The sequence below is a fragment of the Globicephala melas genome, chromosome 12 (assembly GCF_963455315.2).
Source record: "Globicephala melas chromosome 12, mGloMel1.2, whole genome shotgun sequence".
Lineage (NCBI taxonomy): Eukaryota > Metazoa > Chordata > Mammalia > Artiodactyla > Delphinidae > Globicephala > Globicephala melas.
In genome coordinates this window covers 55,158,368-55,183,924 of record NC_083325.1, presented here as the reverse complement: position 1 = coordinate 55,183,924, position 25,557 = coordinate 55,158,368, and the positions used below count along the sequence as shown (strand labels likewise).

At 38.2% G+C, this 25,557-nt stretch overlaps 1 protein-coding gene across 5 annotated transcripts in view; it reads right to left on the bottom strand.

Annotated features, from left to right (window-relative positions):
* THADA (THADA armadillo repeat containing) overlaps positions 1-25,557 on the bottom strand; it is a 315,670-nt gene that overhangs the window by 280,194 nt on the left and 9,919 nt on the right. For all 5 annotated transcript variants that reach the window (XM_060309158.1, XM_060309159.2, XM_030857806.2 and 2 more), the window contains 11 exons: positions 22,973-23,124; positions 22,823-22,855; positions 22,523-22,571; positions 18,282-18,463; positions 15,028-15,122; positions 13,160-13,380; positions 11,196-11,893; positions 9,424-9,575; positions 8,346-8,501; positions 7,524-7,646; positions 1,927-2,050 (listed from right to left, as the gene is read on the bottom strand). In XM_060309158.1, coding sequence (XP_060165141.1) covers positions 1,927-2,050; positions 7,524-7,646; positions 8,346-8,501; positions 9,424-9,575; positions 11,196-11,893; positions 13,160-13,380; positions 15,028-15,122; positions 18,282-18,463; positions 22,523-22,571; positions 22,823-22,855; positions 22,973-23,124 — 1,985 coding nt within the window. The remainder of the gene's footprint in view (positions 1-1,926; positions 2,051-7,523; positions 7,647-8,345; positions 8,502-9,423; positions 9,576-11,195; positions 11,894-13,159; positions 13,381-15,027; positions 15,123-18,281; positions 18,464-22,522; positions 22,572-22,822; positions 22,856-22,972; positions 23,125-25,557) is intronic.

Below are 25,557 nucleotides of genomic sequence, written 5' to 3'. Positions count from 1 at the left end.
ATACATTCTTCCAAAATGTTAATGTCATGAAATAAGAAAATTTCCAAATTGAAAGAAGTTCAAGATGCATAACAATTAAATGCAATGTGTGACCTTAGACTGGTTCCTGGATTGTGAGGAAAAAATTTTTTTCTACAAAAAGCCACTTATTAGGACAACTGGTACAATTTGAATATGGATTGTATATTAGATAACAGCATTGTATCAACATTAATTCCTGAATTTGATCATTGTGTTATGGTTAGAAAATTAATGAGAGGGCTTCCCTGGTGGCACAGTGGCTAAGAATCCGCCTGCCAATGCAGGGGACACGGGTTCGAGCCCTGGTTCAGGAAGATCCCACATGCCGCGGAGCAACTAAGCCCGTGCGCCACAACTACTGAGTCTGCGCTCTAGGGCCCACGAGCCACAACTACTGAACCCGAGTGCCACAACTACTGAAGCCCATGCGCCTAGAGCCCATGCTCCAAAACAAGAGAAGCCACCGCAATGAGAAGCCCACACACCGCAACCAAGAGTAGCCCCCTCTCTCCGCAACTAGAGAAAAGCCTGCATACAGCAATGAAGACCCAACGCAGCCAAAAATAAAACAAATTTTTTAAAGAAAGAAAATTAATGAGAGAGAAACAGTGAGGTAAAGCAAATATTGCAAAATAACTTATGAATCTAAGTAGAGGGTTCATGGCTGAACTATTCTTGAAACTTTGTTCACTGAACTATTCTTGAAACTTTGCTGTTAGTTTCAACTTTTTCAAAACAAAAACTTGAAAAAACTGGTTTTCTTCAAATGAAGCAAGTCTGTATTAACAGCAAATAACTGCCAAAAAATTATACTTTGCCTAAAAATTTAAACTAAAAAAAACAGTCCAACTATAAAGTTCCCTGGTCCTTTGGCCATTCCCTCCAAAAGAGCAGTACATTTTCCTGTTCGTCCACCGTCAAGCAAGACTGAGCACAAACAAGAAATCATCATTAAAATACACATACATTCATGTATGGAGATAAAAAGAATCATTTCTTGTCAAAAAGGAAAATAAGGGCTTCCCTGGTGGTGCAGTGGTTGGGAATCCGCCTGCCAATGCAGGGGACACGGGTTCGAGCCCTGGTCCGGGAAGAACCCACATGCTGCGGAGCAGCTGAGCCCTGTGCGACACAACTACTGAGCCTGTGCTCTAGAGCCCGCGAGCCACAATTGCTGAAGCCCGTGCATCTGGAGCCTGTGCTCCGCAGCGGGAGAGGCCACTGCAATGAGGGGCCCATGCAGTGCAGTGAAGAGTAGCCCCCGCTCGCAGCAACTAGGGAAAGCCTGTGTGCATTAATGAAGACACAACACAGCCAAAAATAAATATTTTTAAAAAAAGGAAAATAAAACAACGCAAAGAAAGAAGTTAAATATTCATCCTGTTGAGTACCCCACAGAGGAGATACAAAGGGTATGATTAAACCAGAATGCCTGGAAATGACATCCTTATATTGTCTTTCCAAAACCAGATTCAGACTTATGAAACAGACAGCATATAAGGGAAACCACATTTTAACCACAGAGACTCACTGAGGAATGTTATACATAAGAGAAACTATTATTATTTTAATTTTTTAAACCTAGAGAACAGATTGGGCACTATCCTAAAATAGCAACATACAAATTAAAGGAATGAGGGCAGCAGCTCATCTCATAATAAGCATAATCCATGAAAACTCTAGTTTCGGGTCAGCAAATAACAATCACTGTAAAGTTTCTCTCCCTTATGCCCCTTACTGGCAAATTGAATTATGTCCAAATAAGAATTATATAATGAGACTTACACCTTCGATAAGAATCTAAACAAAAGACAACAAACCTGAAACTTCAAGTAAAACAAAATATTGAAAAAGTATGTTTTGCAAGAAAACAAATACTTTCCCCAAACATGATTGAAAACTTACCTTCTGGCACAGGAAAAACTTCAGCTATTGAGCCTAAAATGGTTAAAGCTGAAAATCTAGTTGGGTAGGAAGAGCCAGGAAATAATGCTTCAAAAAGACTGTTGCAAATGGATGACATGAAATTCTAAAAAAGAAAAATTACAGTAAATATAATTGAGCTAACTCACAATAGGTTATCTTGAAAGTATCACTACTATTACTCTGAAGAGTGATATTTTTTCTAATTTAGAGAGAAAAGATTTTTTAAAACAATATTAGTTGTTCACTTTGCTTGACAATTCAGATTGGCACCCTTGACCATGAGCTCATGACTTCAGTGAACCCTATCTTTGTAGAGTCAACAAGAAGTACAGAAGAAAACGAAAACACTAATTTAAAGAGATATGTGTGCCCCCATGTTCACTGCAGCATTATTTACAACAGTCAAGATATAGAAACAACATAAGTGTCCAAGGATGGATAAACAGATAAATAAATCAGACAGAAAAAGACAAAGACTTAATGATCTCTCTTTTATATAGAATTAAAAAATTAAAAACAAAAACCAACCTCATAAATACAGAGAAGAGACTGGTGGCTGCCAGGGCTCGGGTGGGGGAGGACTTGGAAAAATGGGTGAATAGAGTCAAAAGATACAAACTTCCAGATATAAAATAAAATAAATAGGCCATGGGCTGTAATGTATAGTAGAGGGACTATAGTTAATACTACTACATTGTATATTTGAAAGTTGCTAAGAAAAAAAACTTTTTCTAACTTTGTATGGTGACAAATGTTAACTAGACTTAATGTGGTAATCATGTCCCAATATATACAAATGTCTAACCACTGTGTTGTACACCTGAAACTATTATGTCAATTATACCTGATTTAAGTTAAAAAAACAACAGCAACAAAAAGTACAATTCTAAATGTAGTCCAGACCAGAAAAAACATTTTTCTGGTGAAAACATGATCCATTCTGCCCTGACTTGTGTTAAAGTTGTATGAATATTGATTTTCTTCACTAGAAGCATTCAGGCATCAAAGGTATATATACTTTTTTTTAAAGTTTTAAAATGACCAAAGACGTATCCAATATATACTACTTGATACATTTGATAAATACTTGGTATCTGGCTATAATGACATATTTCATGACAAAGATCTAGCTATTCCACTGTCTTCTATCTGCCTCTCTGAGACTCCTATTCTACCTTTGATTAGAAATGAAAACTTTTAGTAAAATGCAATAAAAAAAGCAATGTGGGAAATAGTTTATCCAGGATAAAGTCTTCTTCCTCTAATTAAAAATAATAATAATTTCTCCATAAGACCAAAGGAAAAACATATAAGGAAAAGCGATTCTCAAGCCTCTCATACACTGCTATGCCCTGACAACATATATTTGTAACTAAGCAGCATATAAGCAGCCCTAGTCCCAACCATCTTTAGATAGGATTCCTGCATTCATTTCCTTGGTTAAGGACATACAATCTTGGGGATTTATCCTGTAGGCCCTTATAAGCCCTAAGTAAGAGTTTACTAGTTTATTAATTCTATTGGGTTTCAAAGGAATAGGGTAGTTATTGAAAATATCCCAGTTAAACTAGTGTTAATTATAAATGAGTAGTATAGTATTCACATTAAATGGCAACAAGTTCATCCTTTAGGATTTATCTTATCCTAACTGCACTGTCAATTGTATTTTCAGATATAGTCAACCAGACTGTAACCACAATGGAGGCAGGAACCACAATTTAGACATTTATGTCCTGAACACACTGTACTACACACATAGTAAGGGCTCAATATATGCTCTAGTCCCTTTTAATGTCCTTGGTGAGGATTCCAGATACCATGGCCTAGCATTCAAAACTCTCTGCTACCCATCCCCAAATTGATTTTCTAACTCATTTCCCATTATTCAATTCCTCTGTCCGGGGACTTCCCTGGTGGTACAGTGGTTAAGAATTTGTCTTCCAATGCAGGGGACACGAGTTCGATCCCTCACTGGGGAACTAAGATCCCACATGCCGTGGAACTCGCATGCTGCAACAACTGAGCCCGAGTGCTCTAGAGCCCACGTGCCACAACTAGAGAGATCGTGTACTCTAGAGCCCACATACCACAGTGAGAGAGAAGCCTGCACGCCACAAGAGCCTGCGCACTGCAACGAAAGATCCTGCATGCTGCAACTAAGACCCGACACAGCCAAATAAATAAATAAATATTTTTTTAAAAAACAAAGAGTTAAAAAAAAAAAAAGGACTCTGTGCTTCCAATGCAAGGGGCATGGGTTTGATCCCTGGTTGGGGGACTAAGATCCCACATACTGTGGGGCGTGGCCAAAAAAAAAAATCCTCTGTCCCTCAGGTATCTTATATGTCATTCATACTAGTGAATTCACCATTCTCCAAATTTTCCCTGTACTGTCTTACCTCCAAGCCTTCCCTCAAGCTGGTACTAGGGAAGAAACTATTCCGATTTGGTTGTCCAGAGCAGATATAGATTGTAGTCAGGCTCTACCACTTCCTGGCTGAGGACCCTTGGATAGTTTGCTCATTCAACTTTTCCAAGCTTCACTTATCTGACTTGTTAAGTGAGGATAATAATGCCCATCTCACAGTTTCATTATTAAAGATTAAAGGAGAACACAGATCTAAAGCATTTTATACTTGAAAGTACTCTAGCTAACATTTTTAAGTACTCTATTATACTAGAGTATGAAATAACCTCCTTCACTAGACTAGAAGACACCTTTTCCCACTCATAGCCTTCTCTTCTCCCAGCACTTAGTCTGTTGACTGGCACTGAGTCCACCACACACCGCACACGACACCCACTATTCTAATGACGATGATACAACAGTTCCGAAGTTGCAACCTCCAAAAGCCACAAGAGCCTACAGGTGGGAGAAAATATCAGAACTATGAGACTGACTCAGATCAAGACTCTAAAGGACTAGTTTTCAAAAAATATATATTCATAAGCAAAACGAAGAAACCACGCATACATGAAAATTCAGAATGTCACACCACAAAATCAGTTTTGTGTTTCTAAGTACCTAATTGAGATTTCACAAATGTCATTTTATCCCCTGCAAAAAGAAGCAAGGTGTTTCTGAGATCATCTAGCAATGATCTAAAAAGGGCTAAAACATAACTGTTACACACACACAGTAAATGCTCTGTACTCTAGTTACTTTTAATGATGCCCAGGAAGGCTTTTTAGAGTGATCTAGAGTTTGCAAAGAACATTTCTTGTTTAATCCTCAAAACTAACCATTTAACAGAGGTTACTCATCCCACTTATAGCTAAGTAGACTCATGAAAGTAAGCCAAGTAGTCAGTGGCAGAATTGTTACTGATCAAGTCCTTCAAGTTTAGGTTGTGACTTTCTCATCTTTTGTTGTTGAGATTTTACGAAGATGAAGCTGATTTCAGCTTTGTATAGGAATGTTCTTCTTTAGATGATTTTTAACCTTTAGTAGGTAGTAAGTATAGTATGGTTCCAATATATCACTTATTATACTTGTTTCCCTAAATGAAATAAAATAGATGAGCTCTGTCCTCTATCTGGGTCTTAGGAGAAAATAAGCATCTGCTTCTGAGAGGAAAGATTTGGAGTAAGAAACCAGTGAAAGCTCATTCCGTTCCGATGGGACAGAAATTGAAGGTGGTCAAGCTGAGCCCTGGCCCAGACTGGAGCTGCTATAACTGGGGATCCATCCATGACATTAACCTGGTGGCCTGAAATCCAGTCCTATTCTTCAAGTTCACTCCAAAAAACAGGATAGAGAGGAAGCTCTGTAACTGGACCATGGGCCAGGAGTCAAAAACATCAAGCTACTGTTAAATCATGTTAGATGAAAGGGGAAACACACTCAGATGCAGCAGTCATCTACCCCGGGGAGGGGTGGAGGAATCAGGGCTGCCAATTACCTTTTTTTAAAGTACTAAATTCATCTGGCTCACATAAGCTGTAAAACATCGAGGTTAGCTCAGGAATGTTATTCTATTTTTTTAACATCTTTATTGGAATATAATTGCTTTACAATAGTGTTAGTTTCTGCTGTATAACAAAGTGAATCAGCTATACATATACATATGTCCCCATATCTCCTTGCTCTTGTGTCTCCCTCCCACCCTCCCTATCCCACCCCTCTAGGTGGTCACAAAGCACCGAGCTGATCTCCCTATGCTATGCTTCCCACTAGCTATCTATTTTACAATTGATAGTGTATATATGTCCATGCCACTCTCTCACTTTGTCCCAGCTTACCCTTCCCCTTCCCCGTGTCCTCTAGCCCATTCTCTACGTCCGAGTCTTTATTCCTGTCCAGTCCCTAGGTTCTTTAGAACAATTTTTAATTTTTGTAGATTCCATATATATGTGTGTGTTAGCATATGGTATTTGTTTTGTCTCTTTCTGACTTACTTCATTCTGTATGACAGTCTCTAGGTCCACCCGATACCTCATTACAAATAACTCAATTTCGTTTCTTTTTATGGCGGAGTAATATTCCATTGTATATATGTGCCACATCTTCTTCACCCATTCATATGTTGATGGACACTTAGGTTGCTTCCATGTCCTGGCTATTGTAAATAGAGCTGCAATGAACATTGTGGTACATGACTCTTTTCGAATTAGGGTTTTCTCAGGGTATATGCCCAGTAGTGGGATTGCTGGGTCATATGGTAGTTCTATTTTTAGTTTGTTAAAGGAATCTCCATACTGTTCTCCATAGTGGCTGTATCAATTTACATTCCCACCAACAGTGCAAAAGGGTTCTCTTTTCTCCACACCTTCTCCAGCATTTATTGTTTGTAGATTTTCTGATGATGGCCATTCTGACTGGTGTGAGGTGATACCTCATTGTAGTTTTGATTTGCACTTCTCTAATGATTAGTGATGGTGAGCATCCTTTCATGTGTTTGTTGGCAGTCTGTACATCTTCTTTGGAGAAATGTCTATTTAGGTTGTCTGCCCGTTTTTGGATTGGGTTGTTTGTTCTTTTGATATTGAGCTGTATGAGCTGCTTGTAAATTTTGGAGATTAATCCTTTGTCAGTTGCTTCATTTGCAAATATTTTCTCCCATTCTGAGGGTTGTCTTTTCGTCTTATTTATGGTTTCCTTTGCTGTGCAAAAGCTTTTGAGTTTCATTAGGTCCCATTTGTTTATTTTTGGTTTTATTTCCATTTCTCTAGGAGGTGGGTCAAAAAGGATCTTGCTGTGATTTATGTCAGAGTGTTCTGCCTATGTTTTCCCCTAGGAGTTTTACAGTGTCTGGCCTTACATTTAGGTCTTTAATCCATTTTGAGTTTATTTTTGTGTATGGTGTTAGGGAGTGTTCTAATTTCATTCTTTTACATGTAGCTGTCCAGTTTTCCCAGAATGTTATTCTATAACAGATTTCAAGTCCAGCACTGGTTCCGCAACTCAGGCTACCTTAAGAGAAGTTCCAAAGCACTAGAAGGAATATGTACAACCCAGCTTGAAGGAAAAAAGCACAGAAATACTATTCACCAAGAGTATTTACTTCTCTTTAATGTTTATTCAAAATTGTTTTAGGTTTCTTAAAAATCTGTATATCTAGAAATTTATCACCTACCTTATATTGCTGTAAAGATACAGAAGGGTGCTGTCTGGTTAACTCATTCTCTGGTTCATGTTTGGATTTACTTTGTTCCAGTTTATAAAGTACCTGAGAACTTTCCTGTATCCTACAAAACAACTTTGAGAAGAAGAAAAATGAAGCATACATAAGCCACATTAACCTTAAACATCAGCTTAAAAGGCAAAGGAAGAACTTTCTAAATTCTTTAGACTAAAACGTCAGGCAAGGGGAATACTGGTTTTTAAACTCAACAGAAAATTAACCTTTACATTTTAAAAACCAAAAACCAAATATTACTGCAAATCAGAATCCACAGTCATAAAGCCACAGTTCTATTTCCTTTAGGTCAGCATGAACCTAAAGATGATATACTCACTTCTACTCTCTACCCACTCTTCACCCTAGAAGTGTATCAGGTGATTAATTCAAGCTGAATTATTCAATAATGACTATTTCTTGAGGCACTTACAGGAACAATAAAAATACAAAGACATCCTTCCTCCTCTTACTAAAGTTTTCTTAAAATACCTTATACCCTGAAAACTCCAGTGCTAGATTTTTTTTTTCCTTTCAAAAAAAGAGTTCAAGGCTGACTTATTACACCAAAGTGAAAGGACTTTTCACTCTGGATTTTAACCCCAAATATGAACTTTATGGAATCACAGAACAAAGCGTTCACAGAAGGGCCATGAAGAGCTGTGGTACTCCAATCCCATGACCCTTATTCCCACACTCTCTTCGGATCTGGGCTCTTTTTAAAAATAATTCCAGAGGAAAGTTCACCACTTTCCTACACTTTCTGAGGAGAAATTTTACCTTTTTAAGAAGAGAACAAATCTGTTGCCGCACTCCTGGAGACTGACTGTTAAGGTTGTATGTGAGAAAGAACTGAATGCACTCCATTTCTTCTGTGGAAACAATTTCTGTGCTTCGATTACTTTCACAAAGCAAGCCTAACGTATCGATCCGTACCTAAAATACACCAAGCAATGAAATGTTAATTTTTCAATGAAATAAGCAAAGCCTAAACCACTTGACGGGTTTAATTATTTACACAGGCTACCAAAGGTGGGGGGCGGAGGGAAGGTAAATCTCAGTTTACCCATGTGTACTTCAGAAAGGTTCCATAATCCCAAAGTTCCTGTGGTTATTTCCTATAAAATTATTTTATTAAATGTGTAAATTGGGTATTTTATTAAAGTCAAAAATCTTAGAGATTCTTATTCCACAGTAATGCTCAACTTCATTCTTTTTTCTCAGTGACCACTCTGCCCCAGGACCACATCATCTCACTCTCCAATTACTGTCTTGAACATCTCACTGGTTTCTTTTTGCTCCCACTCTGGAAACTCATATCTGTTTCCATTTATGCCACTTCCTGGCTGAAGGCAGAGTGGCTCTGCTTCCCAGTTACCAACTGGATAAAATCTGAAGTCTTCAACCAAGCATTGGAGGCTTCTATAAAATGGACAAAATACTCCACTCCTGCCAAACGATGTCTTTAGTCACCCTTCAGCCCTTGTTTACTGTGTCCTTCCATTTTGAGTAGGCGCCAGTGCTTCCCCTCCTCAGATCACATTTATCACTTTCCTACTCAACCACCATCTATACTCAGATCAATCTCTTCTAACTTCCCCAGTCTTTATGCATAAAGGTACACTTGTACCTGCATTGTCTTTTAAGAGTTTCCAGTTGTCTTAGGCAGGTTTCCTTATTCTCTCAACTAAACTTTAAGCAGCCTGAGTGCAATGTCTATACTCTTCCCTTTCTATTCATCCTTCTTATGGAGCCCTTAAAACAGTGCTGGGCATAATGTAGGGGCTTCTATATAGCACTGTTAAATGAATCAGGGATCTACCGCATGTATGAATTCCCAGTTATTCTGTTTACTTACTTGGCAGTGCTGATGAATTAAGCCTTGCTTTATTCTTGCACTGGACACAAGGTCCCTCCAGGCATCAGTTGCAGACTGAAGATGTCCATGAGCTCTAGCTGTTCGTAGACAAGCCATCAAAGCTCCCAGAGCCCCTCTGCTGTCATAAGACCCTAAGGATGGAAAAGATTACTCTTGGTTCAAAACACAGTAACAAAGACCACCACTGTGCTATTTAAAAACTACAAAATTCACATGTTTCCAGTTAACATTTCAAGAAACAAAAATCATATTTTAAGCTAAATTCTAACATGAATTAGTGTTTCTATTATAAAATCATTATTGAAAAGGATTTAATAGTTCTTAAATCAATAATTTCAGTAAGCATAATCCACTTATTGTTAACTTAAAAAAATCATAATTTTTGGCTAATATTTTTACCTTTCCCTTGACAGAAAATAGACCATCACGTCAATCAGGAAAAAAATCAAGTGAAGAAATATTTATCTTTTTTTTTTTTTTTTTTTTGTGGTACGCGGGCCTCTCACTGTTGTGGCCTCTCCCGTTGCGGAGCACAGGCTCCGGACGCGCAGGCTCAGCGGCCATGGCTCACGGACCCAGTCGCTCCGCGGCACGTGGGATCTTCCTGGACCGGGGTATGAACCCGTGTCCCCTGCATCGGCAGGCAGACTCTCAACCACTGCGCCACCAGGGAAGCCCATGAAGCAATATTTAAAACAATAAAAATAACTAAAATGACTTTCAGCCGAAAATAGGAAAAACACTTCAGTGGCTAAAGACCATTATTTCTCTAAAAACAAACACTGAACCTATCTGTATATTTTGGAGTTACTGTTTCTTCTTAGCAAAGGAGATAAAAGGGGGATCACAAAGAACCTGATGCTTTCAGAGTCCAGGACATCAGCCGTTACTAAGGGGACAGGGAGCTCTGGCTCACAGGACATCTTGATTTAAAATAAAGACTGCCTAGCTTCAGAACAGATTCATGGATCCTCAGCTTTAGACGGCTTCTCAAAAATGCAAGGATGATTATTGTTAAAAATTATAAGTAAGGCTCATTTTTGTGCACAGGAATCAAATTTTCCAGCTATCTCATGGTTATTCTTTGAAGGATTGAAAGATTTTAACTTAAATTTTAGTTAGAAATACTCTTAAAATGTGGTGGAGGGTACCATATTCCTGCTTTGTTAAACACAATATGATAATTTTAAGATTTACATGAGGAGTCAGGATCATCGTTTTATATCTTAATTACTAAATTATGCTTCAATGCAGTGATTCTTTCAAGGTTACTGAGTTTCAGTGGGATGTTTATGCTTATTCTAAATGACCAGAGAGAGCTGTTTCCTGGGGTCATGCTTCTAAATTTTTTATCTCTTTCCCAGAGACAAATACTTGCTACTGCCAATTTACCTGTCTTTAACCTTGCCTAAAACAACTTTTAATTACTATTTCAATCACTTGAATAAGCAAATTATATAAAACACACAAACGTTTACTCCAGTCTGACAACCAAATAATAAAAACTTGGTAAAATGAATTAAAACCTAGTAATAAAGGAAACCTCATAATCATAACTTAGCCTGTAGAAATGACTTCAGCCAAAAAACTCTATTCAGCTAGGTAGAGGAACATTCGTTTCAACCCAAAATTTCTATATTTAATATCCTCCTTTACTATTAACAGAAATGATAATATTTAAATTTGCCTAGGTACCTAAAGTTAAGCATCCTAACTAGAAATTACTAAAACAAAAAAATTCATTTTCTTACCAGTTTTAGCATCAGCAGAAGTCTGAAGAATCTTTACCATGTAGCTTAAGCTTTCAGGGTTGCAATTCAATAATTTTGGCAAGTAATAATCAATCACGTAAGATTTTTGATCCAGATTTCCTTCACACAGTATAAACAGGAGAGGAGAAACCCAAGTCTCATGCCACTTGTCAATCCAAGTGCTGTCAACAGCCTGGGATTTCAAACAACTCTTATGACTTTTAAACATGGTTTCCAAGAGGTCACTTGCATAAGGCACCAAGGACTGGTCCCCCATCACCTCTAAGATTTGCGATGGAATAGTTTTAGCTAATGCCAAAATATGTTCAATTCCTATGTAATCTACTAAACAACCAAGGCATGTGTACTTTCCTTTACTATGCCATTCCAATCGCAGAAGACTCTCAGTCAGTTGAAAAATGAAACCATCAGCAGCCAAATCTGAACCTGACTCTTGCAGGGCAAGCTGGTGCATTTGGAGAATATTTCTGAATATGGTTTTGGTTTGGTGTCTCAAAGCATCCAATGGATGTTCCCAGTGGGTATAGACATATTCCAAAAGTCTCCTAACCACATCTGAATTCCCATTCAGACGGTCCTTTAGGCTTGGGGAACTTGATTCAAGGACTTGTATAGCTGAATTAGTCCAAGATGCCAAAATTCTAGACAGAAACATTTCCAGAGTTGACTCCTTGATCCTGAAGAAAAATAAGTCATATTATTTTATACTGACTAGTAAAAGGAATTTCATTTTATAATCACTCAGACTTTAAAAATATCAATACAAAATATAAAGAATGATCAGAAAATTGAATCATTATTAAATTTACAACAAAAAATTACAAAGCCAAAACAGATCTCAAATTTGCATATGAATCTTTCCATTTCGTAAAAACTAATCCATAAAAGGACACAGGGAAACTTTTGCAGGTGATGGAAATGTTCATTATTTTGACTGAGATGCATCTTTCACAGGTGTTTTAAAATATACTGAGGGGCTAGGGAATATTAGTGGGAATGGGGCTTCTTTCTGGGGTAATGAAAATATTCTAAAGTTGACTGTGGTGATAGCTGCACAACGCTGTAAATATACATACTAAAAAAAAATTGAACTACATGCTTTAAATAGGTGAATTATATGGTATGTAAATTATATCTCAATAAACCGTTATAAAATAAACAATGAAGAATAATTTTTAAATTACTTTAAAATATGCACAACTTATATCAAAAAAACACAAAATACAATCCAGTGAAGTCAGAAGACCTCATTACATTTCTGGCTTAGGTGCTTAAAAGCAATATGCTATTAGGTAAGCATTTACTTTTTTAAGCTTCACTTTACCCATTCAACAGATTAGATTTCCTATCCTATCTATCAGACATGTGAGGATCACACTGAACTACCTATGCTGAAGTTATTCGTAAACTCTAAAGCATTATATGTATAGAAGTGCTTATAATTTTTTTTAAATGCTTGCATTATCTAATGCAAGACTGAAGGTTAAAATTAATTTTACAAGTGTTCGCTACAGGTTAACCTGCACCAATAATTTCTCTCTCTCTCTCCCATCATCCCATCTTCTCCTGTTCTACTTTCATACCCACTTCAGTCCCTACACATATCTCCCTTTTAATTTAAGGTTATCCTAACCACTTTTTTTTTTTTTTTTTTGTGGTACACGGGCATCTCACTGTTGTGGCCTCTCTTGTTGCGGAGCACAGGCTCCGCACGCACAGGCTCAGCAGCCATGGCTCACGAGCCCAGCCGCTCCATGGCACGTGGGATCCTCCCGGACCGGGGCACGAACCCGTGTCCCCTGCATCGGCAGGCAGACTCCCAACCACTGCACCACCGGGGAAGCCCTATCCTGACCACTTTTCATTGAATTACTAAGTAAGCCAGCTCAGCTGCCATCTTTTAAATGTCTGACAAGCAAAGCAAAATATGAGACAAAACTCACTGTGAACTCAAGGTGAACAGAACATGCACAGTATCCAAGAGCAGTGCCTCCCCACTGGGGCCCATCCTCCCATCCTGCCAATCCAACATGGTGAGTGTCCCCTGACACAGGAATAAGAGAGCTGACTGGGAGACATCAGCACCACAAAGGCTCCTGCAGCAGTTCGAAAGCCACTCGGGGATGCTGGTGTGGTCCACTGAACGGAGAAGCAAACTACTAATCTGGAAAAATATGACAGAGCTGATACACATAAAGCTTCTAAAACTTTCCAGATATCCCAAAACATAAATCCAAAATTCTCTTTTCCCTGAAATGTCCTAGGAAAAACACTGAATCTAAAGGTGAAAAACCCACAAGTGTTAAAATTATTATATCAAGAGGAAAAAAATTGAATCTAAATACATGAACCATTTTGCTGGTTTGAATGTACTGGGAGAGCACAACACATTGCCACCTGCAGGTGGATGAGATTATTAACTAATGCTTTTTTAGAGGTGATTTGAGAAATTAAAATTTTTAACTTTATCCAATGATAATTACTTTGTGTGAGCTCATAAAACAGTATACATCTATTTTGTATAAAGCCATTTTGCTCTTAGTAAAGAACTAAAATAAGTTCCTAGATAAAACAGTAAGGAACAAAAAAACTGCTAGTACTAAATACAAGAACTGTATTATCAACTTACACCTTCCATACAATCAAATTCCCTGAACAATTGATTCTAGTACAATATTTGGGTTATTCTTAATAAAGATAACATTTATCAAAAAGTTATTACTGTATATATCTATACATTAATCTCTAATTTTAATAACACAAATATCTTTTACAATACTGAGAGATGGAACTGAACAAACAACACTAGAAAAAAACAAGGATATACACCCCAAAATGTTGATAATGATTATCTTTGTGAGACAGATTTACAGGTGACTATTATTGTCTTCTTTCTGCTTTATCCAAATTTTTGGAAGTCACTTATTATAAGGGAAAAAAGTTACCAGAGATATTCTGACTATGCAAAAAACTTTTTTAAATTCACTTCTTTAAAAAAACTTTTTCTAATTAATTATTTTTGGTTGCGTTGGGTCTTCGTTGCTGCGTGCAGGCTTTCTCTAGTTGCGACGAGCAGGGGCTACTGTTCGCTGTGGTACGCAGTCTTCTCATTACAGTGGCTTCTAGTTGCACAGAATGGGCTCTAGGCGCATGGGCTTCAGTAGTTGTGGCATGAGGGCTCAGTAATTGTGGCTTGCAGGCTCTGGCGCACGGCTTAGTTGCTCCACAGCATGTGGGATCTTCCCGAACCAGGGATCGAACCCGTGCCCCCTGCATTGGCAGGCGGATTCTTAACCACTGCACCACCAGGAAGTCCCTAAAAATATTTTTTAAAACATGTGTTGGGACTTCCCTGGTGGTCCAGTGGTTGAGACGTTGCCTTCCAATGCAGGGAGTGTGGGTTTGATCCCTGGTTGGGAGCTGGGATCTGCATGTCTCGAGGCCAAAATACCAAAAAAACATAGAACAGAAGCAGTATTGTGGCAAATTCAATAAAGACTTTAAAAAATGGTCCACATCTAAAAAATCTTAAAAAGAAAAATGTGTCTGGGCTTCCCTGGTGGCGCAGTGGTTGAGAGTCTGCCTGCCGATGCAGGGGACGCGGGTTCGTGCCCCGGTCCGGGAAGATCCCATGTGCCGTGGAGCGGCTGGGCCTGTGAGCCATGGCTGCTGAGCCTGCGCGTCTGGAGCCTGTGCTCCGCAATGGGAGAGGCCACAATAGTGAGAGGCCTGCGTACCGTAAAAAAAAAAAAGAAAGAAAAACGTGTCTAACTATCAATAAAGTACAATTCTAAAAAGGAGATGGACTTACCAAATCAGGAATCTTTTCAGGTGGATGAAACATAGCCTTAATAAAAAGAATAACAGCTAATCCAGATGTACTCTGAATCGTCTGTAAGAGGTCATCTATTTGGCAAAAAAGTAGAAAGCATGTATTAAATGATGATGGATACTGTGGTACAGTAGAAAGAGCAGATGCCGTGGTGTCAGACAGTCCTGGGTGCAATTTCTAGCCTGACCACTTCCTAGGTGGATAGGCCTTGATTAAGTTATTTAACTTCCCAGGGATTCAGCTTTCTCTTCTGTAAAATGGGAAAAATATAACTCCTACCTGACACAGTTGTTGTAAGGTTGAAATAAATGAACATAAAGGCTTTTATGCCCAGCACACAAATAATCAATGTGATTCCTTCCTTTCTCCTCTAACATCCACTCTCTCTTCCTCTCCATCTACTCCCTCCCAGCACATCTAGCAGCAATACCTCCTATTCCCTCCCTTCCACTGATGCCTCTGCATCCCAATCCCCATGATACATTACTTTTTCTTAAAGTGATTTCAGGGCTTGTGTAAAGAGTCCACATCAGTACTAATTACAAACTTGGCTCTCACTGGCACTGTACCCAATGTAACCAAACAATCCTGGCTTACTATCTTCTTTTTGTTTTCTATTAGCCTCTGGTTTGTGAGAAAGTAAACAAAATAATACAGTGAATTATTCACTTTGGGGTAAGAATTATGAATACCTACTATAAGCTATCTTCCAAAAATCTGTTCTGCCCTTTATCCCTGTTAACGAACTATGACTCTGGGAGATCCACGTGCCCAGCCAAAGACACGATATCTGTTTCCTCAATCTTCCTTGCAACTAAAGGTACCATATGAGGATTCAGGCCGATGGGATGTAAGCAGAAATCTTTTGGCTATTTTTGTTCTTCCAGATTAAAGGTAAAGATGCAACTGGTCTTCCTTCCTGCCCTGAACACAGCCAGGGGGTCTGGAGACAAAGCAGTCATATAGTAACCACGAAACAACAAACATATGGATGAAAGCCAACATGCTGAAGACGGCACAGCAGAAAAGCAGAAATGTTTGGGTCCCAGACTGCCTACAGTAGTTCTGGATCACCTGCCTCTGAATTTATCCTTATGTGGGGAGGCACATTTAATTAAATCCCTGAAGTTCAGCTTTCTGTTACTTACAGCTAAGCACTTTACTGATACATGAAGCTTTAAAATCCTAGGGAAGAACAGCATTGATTAGGGGCCATCAACTTTTCAGAAATGAGGTTGCCTCACATTAAATTCATGTCTTCTCTGTATTTCACTGAAGTCTTTTTTTTTTAGATTTATAAATTCCTCTTTTAAAATGTAAATATCTTCTGCAAACATGTCTGTAAATTATGCCTTAATAAAAGGAACTTTATTTTCCTTTTAATACTTATCTGAGATCCTCGGCAAAGGAAGGAAGGCAGGAAGGAAGGAATGAAGAGAGGGGGAGACAGAGAGAGAGAGAAAGGAAAGAAGGCAGGAAGGAAGGAAGGAAGGAAGGAAAGGAGAGGAAAGAAAAGAAATAGTAACGAGACAATATAGTTAGGACTCTCACTAGTTACCAGGGTTAAGAACATATAAACAATGAGATACTATTTTTTTCCCAACAGCCTAGCAAAATCAGAGTCAGTTACTGTTTTTTTACAAGCAAGAGCTCTGAACAGATCCTATTAATGTTTTTTTAATTAAGTTAATATTCATACATACATTACCATATAGAATAGGAGGTAAAGGATGAAAAGGTAATACAGCTTTTTATGTAGATACTTATATGTTTAGTATAACATTTTTGCTCATCTTATTGTAATATAACACACAGATACAGAAAACATCCAAAGCAAATGTAAAGCTTAATGAATTATTAGAAGGTTAACACCCTTGTACCCACCATCCAAGGCCTGGCCACCCAGCCCAGAGGGCTCATCCACATGCCTCACCCCGATCACAAGCTCCTCTCTCTCACCCTGACTAAGCATTATCCTGACTTTCACAGTAATGACTGCCTTATTATTTTTAAATAGTTTCATTAATCAAATGTGCATCCCTAGACACTATAGTCTCGCCCATTTAAAATTTTTTTGATATGTCCTTTAATCTACAGGTGCCCCTTCCGTCCTTTTTATTATAATTTCTGTTGAAGAACTCTGTCCTTTTAACCTGCAGAGTTTCCCATGATCTGGATGTTTACTCCTAGTGTGGTTCAACACTTTCTTCTGTCCTCTGTAATTCCTGCAAAATGGCAGGTGACCTAGAGACGGGGTCAGTCTCAAGTTCAGTTCCTCTGGGAACTACAAGTGGTAAAAGCAAGACTCAAAAGTAAGAGGCACGTGTTGTCTGGTTGTCTGTTTCTGTAATGTTAGCAGCTGTTGATGCCTAATGCCTACCTCAAGTCACTGGGGGTAACAAAATGGTGATATTCTAATTCTAGCATTTCATTTTAACTCCTTAGTTGAAACACTTTTATAAAAAGACACTTCCCCTCCTTGATAAGCCAGTAGATTGCCTCACATTTGTCTGTTTACAAAGTAAACCTTACATCCAGGGGAACAAAGAGCAACCACGACCAGCAGAAGACTTTGCAGAACCCTCTAATTTTGCGCATTGTGAAGTTTTTCAATGCATGTATGAAAATGTAGAAAGATATAAAAGAAATAAATTAGGAGAGACTACTTGGTGCTGTACTGCCACTCCTACTGTATTTTTACACTTTTTGGCAGCATTAAATATTTTTACTAAATAGACAAAAAAAAAAAAAAAAAGGCACTTCCTCTCATTACCTACTTGGTTTCGTGGTGGTACAGTTCATATGGATAGAAGCAACATGAGATATAAGGAGGAATAATGACCAGCCCGACAATGACCACTGTCATTTTCTGAAGGTAACACCTGCTGCTAAGGAGAAATGCATGGGTTACACTAATCTTTCCAGTCGTACCTCCAAATTTGGAAATTTCTCAAGAACTTTCTTTTGCTTTTTAAAATCTGTGGCTTTTCAACTCTAAGATTGTTGGGTTTTCTTCTTTGTATACAATACACACATGCACACACACATACACACATTTAGAAAAGTCCTTCAATGTTATCCCTTGTTGAACTGTAATCCAGAACCTTTCGCCACTTTGAGGGGCTGGGGGAGAGGAAGTTCTATATTTCAGTTAAGTATCAAATATTTCATACCATTAGTAGCAAAGTGATTGACACTCAATTGTAATCATCATTTGTATGTCTTATACTTACCATCGCTTAAAAACTTGGTAAAGATACTCAGCAATCCACACATACTTTGCCATGTAGGAGAACTCTTCAAATGAAGTCTCTGGAAACCTTGTACTTTCTGTACTAACATCACTGAAACTCTAATGCCTACCAACAAGTCATTCATCAACTGAGTTTGAACAATATGATTTCCAGCCAATTTTCTACAACAAAGAAAAGAAATTATTACAAAAGAAAAGTCAAATTAAAATGTCACCTTTTCTATCTCTCTCCAAAATAATCCCTCAATCAAAGGGCCAAAATCAATTTTAGATTATAATCAACATTTATGCCTCTCTTCCATTCCCATAAATATTCCAGTTATGCAGACATTTATTGCAAACTTCCAACACTCTTAACTTACCTCAAAATTCTCCCATTTTCTCAGCTAATGACTAACTTCACTTCTTCTTTTTAGAGTAAAAATAATGAATCAGGAATAAATGGTACAGTCACTGTGGAAAACAGTATGGAGTTTCCCAAGCAAACTAAAAATAGAATTACCATATGATCCAGCAATCCCACTCCTGGGCAGTTATCCAGACAAAACTATAATTCAAAAAGATACATGCACCCATATGTTCATAGCAGCACTACTCACAATAGCCAAGACATGAAAACATCCTAAATGTCCACCGACAGATGAATGGATAAAGAACATGTGGTACATATATATATAACGGACTACTACTCAGCCATAAAAAAAGAACAAAATGCCATTTGCAGCAACATGGATGCAACTAGAGATTATCATACTAAGTGAAGGAAGTCAGAAAGAGAAAGACAAATACATATGCTATCACTTACATGTAGAATCTAAAATATGACACAAATGAACGTATCCATGAAACAGAAACAGAATCACGGACATAGAGAAAAGATTGGTGGTTGCCAAGCGGGGACGGGGAGTGGAGGAGGGATGGATTGGGAGTTTGGCATTAGCAGATACAAACTGGTATATATAGAAGGGATAAACAACAGGTCCTACTGTATAGCACAGGGAACTATATTCGATATCCTATGATAAACCATAATAGAAAAGAATGTGTGTGTATATATATATATATATATATATGTATAACTGAGTCACCTTGCTGTGCAGCAGTAATTAACACAACGTTGTAAATCAACTATACTTCAATTAAAAAAAAAAGAATAAATGACATAATTTCTAAATCTGAACACTCCCTAACCTTGTAACTTCCTTGATCCGGCTTCCAAGATGCCAGGCGCCCTTAGGTTTTTCTCCTACTTCACTATTGTTGAGCCTTCTCAGACACCTTGGCTAGTTCATCTTCTTCTCCCTTATGTCTTTATGTGAGCTCACCGCAACCCAGTCTTTACTTCTTCTGTCCACCTAATTCATTCCCTTGATGCTGAGCTCATCTAGCTCATAAGCTTAAAATTATAGTCTATATGCTGACAACTCCCCAATTTTCATCTCCAGCCCAGACTTCTTTTTCCAATTCCAGGCTTGTGTGTGCAACTTCCTACTCAACATCTTCACCTGGATGTCTGACAGACATCTCAAACTACGTGAACTTATCCACAACTCCACACCAGCTCCACCTGCTAGGATCTCTATTCTACAAAAACTTGGCAGTCATCCTTGACTCCTCTCTCACTCGTCCCATCTGTAAGAAAATCCTGTTGGTTCTACCTTCAAAATGTATCTAGAATCAGACCACCTCCACTGCTACTCCTGGCCTGAGCCACTCTCATCTCCCCCTTGCATTACTATTACTGCAATAGCCTCCTAACTGGTCTCCCAGCTTCTATCCTTGCTCTTCTCAGTCTATTCTCAACATAGCAGAACACAAGAGCAATGATAATATTAAAACAAAAGTCAGGGAAGACAGTTTGGGGGCTCGCTCCTCAAAAAGTTAAACATAGAATTACTATATGATCCAGCAATTCTACTCCTAAGTATATACCCAAAGGAACTGACAGTAGAGACTCAAGCAGATACTGGTATACCAATGTTTATAGCAGCATTATTCACATTAGCCAAAAGGCAGAAACAACCCAAATGTCCATCAACAGATGAATGGATAAACAGAATGTGGCCTATATATAAAATGGAATATTCTGCCATTAAAAGGAGTGAAACTGACACATGCTACAACATAGATTAACCCTTAAAACATTATAAGTAGGGGCTTCCCTGGTGGCGCAGTGGTTAAGCATCTGCCTGCTGATGCAGGGGACACAGGTTCGAGCCCTGGTCTGGGAAGATCCCACATGCCGCAGAGCAACTGGGCCCGTGAGCCACAACTACTGAGCCTGCGCGTCTGGAGCCTGTGCTCCGCAACAAGAGAGGCCGCGACAGTGAGAGGCCCGCGCACCGCGATGAAGAGTGGCCCCGCTCGTCGCAACTGGAGAAAAGCCTCGCACAAAAAAAAACGAAGACCCAACACAGGCAAAAATAAATAAATAAATAAAAGAATGTTCACAATTTAAAAAAAAAAAAAAAAACATTATAAGTAAAATAAGCCAGACACAAAAGGACAAACATTGTATTCCGCTTATTCGAGTTTATCTAGAATATGCAAATTCAAAGAGACATAAAGTAGCATAGAGGTTACCAGGGGTTGTGGGTAAAACAACAATATATAAAAGGACAGTGAATTTTCTTTTGGATGCATTGAATTTGAGGCACCCTGTAAAACAACCAGGAGACAACTGCTACATGAGTCTACCACTCAAGGAAAAGATCTAACTTGGAGTGATGCCTGGGAATCCTAAGTATAGAGATGGTAGCTGACACCAAAGAAGTGGATGATATTAAGCAGTCAGAACAAACAGAATGAAAAGGACAGAACTCATATTTAAGAGATGAGCAGAAGAAGAAGAGCCTAGAAGGAAACAGAGAAGGAGCTCCTGGTAAGGTAAAAGGAGACTTGGGTTAAAGATGGCACAAAGATATTACTTCTACTTTCCCCCAGAACCTCCCTAAACCAACAACCAAGGGATTTAAAACGTAAAAAGACATAAATACACTAGGGCAACAAAAGACAATAATACTAAAATTTTAGGAGCAGATGGATGAGTGATAACTGACTTAGCAGAATCAAGAAAGGTGAATCCTAAGTCAGAGAACAAGCCCAGAGCAACCCGATTTGCAGCCCCCAAAGACTAAGAAATTGTTGGCACCAGTTGCTCCTTGATGTGGAGCTAAATGTCGGTATGAAAACAGGAAGAGTGGCTACGCTCTGAGAATGACAACTGTGGATCATACCTCCAAGCTAGTAAACAACTGTTTTACGTCCAGAGAAGGTAAAACAGTAAGTGTCTGGACAGGAAGACAACACACACACCTAAAGCAGTGATGCCATATTGCAAACAGGAGAATTAGGAAAATATATGCACAATAAATGCTAAATGCCAAGATCTCAGCTTTCTTCCCTCACTCAGCAACCAGAATATTAAGCCAATGGTTTGAAAGATTCTTCCATAGCAAATCCACTACCCATGCAAAAAGGCCTAAAGATACTGGCATCAAGCGTTCCCCCAAAGAAACAGCCCAGCTAGACTAGCCTACAATAAAGCCTGCAATCAACCCCAACCATACGTACAGAGATCCAAATCAACTCTCAGGGCCCCAATCTTAAATAAGTGCTCAGCCAAGGATCACCAGACTTCCAAGGAAAGCTTCTAGCAACAAATACAGTGACCAAAACCAGCAAACAGAAAAAAAGCAGGTTGGAAGAAATAGAGACCCATGTAAAGATAAGAAAACTTAAAAAAAAAACCTTATTATTAATATCCTCAGAGAGATAACAGAGCATATTTCATCCACAAAATAAAAACAGGATGCTATGAAAAAGGAACACTCCAGTAGAGGAAAAAGCTCTTCCCTTTCTCATTTATTCTCATAATAATTTATTGGATCTTTTAAAATTAAATATTAAACCTCAAGAAAATAAATTTAAATAATTACATCTAATATTAATGGAGAGGGATGGAAAGGAGCACATTCTGGACCCTTCTTAAAAATTTCCTTTGTGGGGACTTCCCTGGCAGTCCAGTGGTTAAGACTGTGCTTCCACTGCAGGGGGCATGGGTTCAATCCCTGGTTGGGGAACTAAGATCCCGCAAGGTGTATGGCGCAGCCAAATAAAAGAAAGCAAGCAATACAATACAATTTCCTTTGTACAAACACAATGCACAACTGCAAATGTACACACACACATAAACAAGCATGGAAACATGTTAACACTTGCCTGTTTTCTTCTGAGATTTCAATTAAACTCTTCTGTAGATAATGAAGCACTGAAACGAAAAGAATATAATGAAAAATCAGAAATTTAAAACTGTGAACTTTGACTTCAGCACAAGAAAATATTTTAAATCACTGCTACCCAAAATGATATCACAGAAGTAGAAATTTAAAAGGAAGGCACACCACGTACGTTAGTCATCTGCAGTACTCCACCCGTTGCCAAGAAACTTAAAAGAACCAGTTCCAAAATGACTTACACAAGCAGTCACCTCTCAGAATAAAATAAAATAATAGGACTTACCATTTTCAAGAAGATTATTAACACCTGATCTACCTGTTGGGGAAAAATTAACACTGGTAAGCAGTTTCAGAACCAAAATTAACATCATTTAAAACACTGATGTAACGACAGGTGTTAGCCAGAAAAAGTACTAGAAAAGAGCTGGCTTACCCAAGTCAAAGTTCTCCATACAGGAAGATATGTTGTCAATAACTTTCCTATAAGAGTATAGATCAGTAGTAGTATTCAATTCTTCCTGAAGACGAGAAGTAAAACTCTGTGTAGCCTCAGTTAGAAAAAATTCAGGTAGGTCATTTAGTGAGCTAGAAAAAGAACCAAATATTAAAAATCTGACAACCTTAGAGTATGTACAAGGATATGTAGGGAGGGAGGGGAATATTATAAATGAAGAAATATTGAATGACACCTTCAAAATACAGCCAGGAAATTATAACATCACACCACTAGAAGACAGATGAGGAACTCCCTCTCATCTGGTCTCCCTGCTTCCATATTACTTCCCTCCCATTCTGCAGACTATTCTCAACAGAGCAGCCAGAGTGATATTACTAAAATAACATGTTACTCCTCTGCGTAAAACCATCCAACAATGTTCTTCTCAGTCAAAGCAGTAGCCAAAGAGATTACATTGACTTATGAGACCCTACACGATCTGGGCCCACCATTATCTCTCTGCCTCATCTTGATCCTTGTTCACTTCACTCTAGCTACACAGCCTTCCTCCATTCCAACAACATGCCAAAGTCTTTGTACTTGTTATTTCCTCTACCTGGAACTCTCTTCCCTCAAATATACCCAATAATCATTTCCTCACCCCTTTCAGGTCAATCTCAAACATCACCCTATCAATGACACTAAGCAAAGATGTATGAAGTCACTACTATATTTTAAACTGTAACACTCACCCCATCCTTGGTACTCCCTTTCCCACTTCTCTGCTTTATTTCTTTTTCTCCATAGCACTCAGGCCCTCTAATTCTTATATATTTTGCTTATTTATCTATCTTCTGTCTTCCTCTTAGAAGTAACCTCTGTTCTGGACTGTTCTATTCACTGTTTCCCCAATGCCTAGAAGAATACTTGACACATGGTAGATAATCAATAAAAATTTACTGAATGGATAAATTAAATTTAATGCCAATTTACCACAGTTAATCTAAATTAACATTTTAAAAAAAAATTTGACTCAACAGTTCTAAAGCTTTTCTGGAAGGAAAAAAAAATTTGAAAATAGAATATTCTGAAAAACAAGAGTCACTACAGAGATGACTTGTTCTAGTATATAATTAAACCATAGTATCAAACTATAGTGAATAAAAGTGTGATGTTGGTGGGTAAACAAATAGACCCAAGTCTAAAATCAAACCTTTGCTTATACAAGACCATAGAACATAATAGTATGGCATTTCAAATATGTGGTGAATAATGGACTATTCAACAGTTTGGGGATAAGTGGCTCCCCATACAGAAAAGAAAACTAAGTTGGATCTCTATCTCACACTACACTCAAAACTTAATACCAGATAGATTTAAAAGTTAAACAAACAAAAAGAGTATTTTCAGATAAGACAAGTAATTTTATATAATCTTGTATTAGAGAAAGCATATACAAGCTGAAACTCATTTTTTACAACGAGGGAGAGAGAAAGTATATGACCCAATCTTGACAATGAATATCGACAGGACCTTCAATGAAAAGTCTACTGGGACCTTCCACAAAATGTTTTTTCTCTCCAATAAAAAGAAATGCGGAGGAGGAAATTTCCTTTTTTTTTCTTTTTGCCAATTGCAGTAAAGTCTATATAAGGTGCTTGTAACTGCTTTAGCCCCTTGTAACTCTGAGGGAAGATAGGGCCAAACAATGAGAAAAAGATGGAAAACATCAGGATATTCAATGACATTTGTTGACTACTTCACCGAAACCCTATAACTGGCCAGTATTTGATCATTTGCCTTATGACACAATAAATACACTTGCTTAAAGAAAAAAAAAAGATATTCTAACAAGAAAACATACTAAGATATGTAATCACCAAAAAAAAGTAAAATAGTCAAAATCCACATGTTAAAAAATATTGACTCTTGGGGACTTCCCTGGTGGCTCAGTGGTTAAGAATCCACCTGCCAATGCAGGGGACATGGGTTCAAGCCCTGGTCTGGGAAGATCCCACATGCCACAGAGCAACTAAGCCCATGTGCCACAACTACTGAGCCTGCGCTCTAGAGCCTGCGAGCCACAACTACTGAGCCTGCATACCACAACTTCTGAAGCCTGCATGCCTAGAGTCCATGCTCCACAAGAGAAGCCACCACAATGAGAAGCCCACACACTGCAACGAAGAGTAGCTCTCACTTGCCACAACTAGAGAAAGCCCGCGGGCAGCAACGAAGACCCAATGCAGCCAAAAATAAATAAATAAATAAATTTAAAACAAATAAAAAATATTCACTCACACTCGTAACCTGGCAAATGCAAGTTATAACATAACACCATTTTTCACCTACCAAATTTTAAAAGATTTAAAGATTGATTTTATTCAGTGTTGGAAAGATATGAAGAAAAAGGCACTCTTATTCACTTGTTAGAAGGAGTATAACATGGTATCGTGTTGAGGATTACGATTTAGCAATATCTATCAAAAATTTTGATAGGCTTAAGTTTGGTCAAGAAATTCCTCTTCTAGGAATTCATTTCAGAGAAATACACATATAAAATTATATACATAATTAAGAAT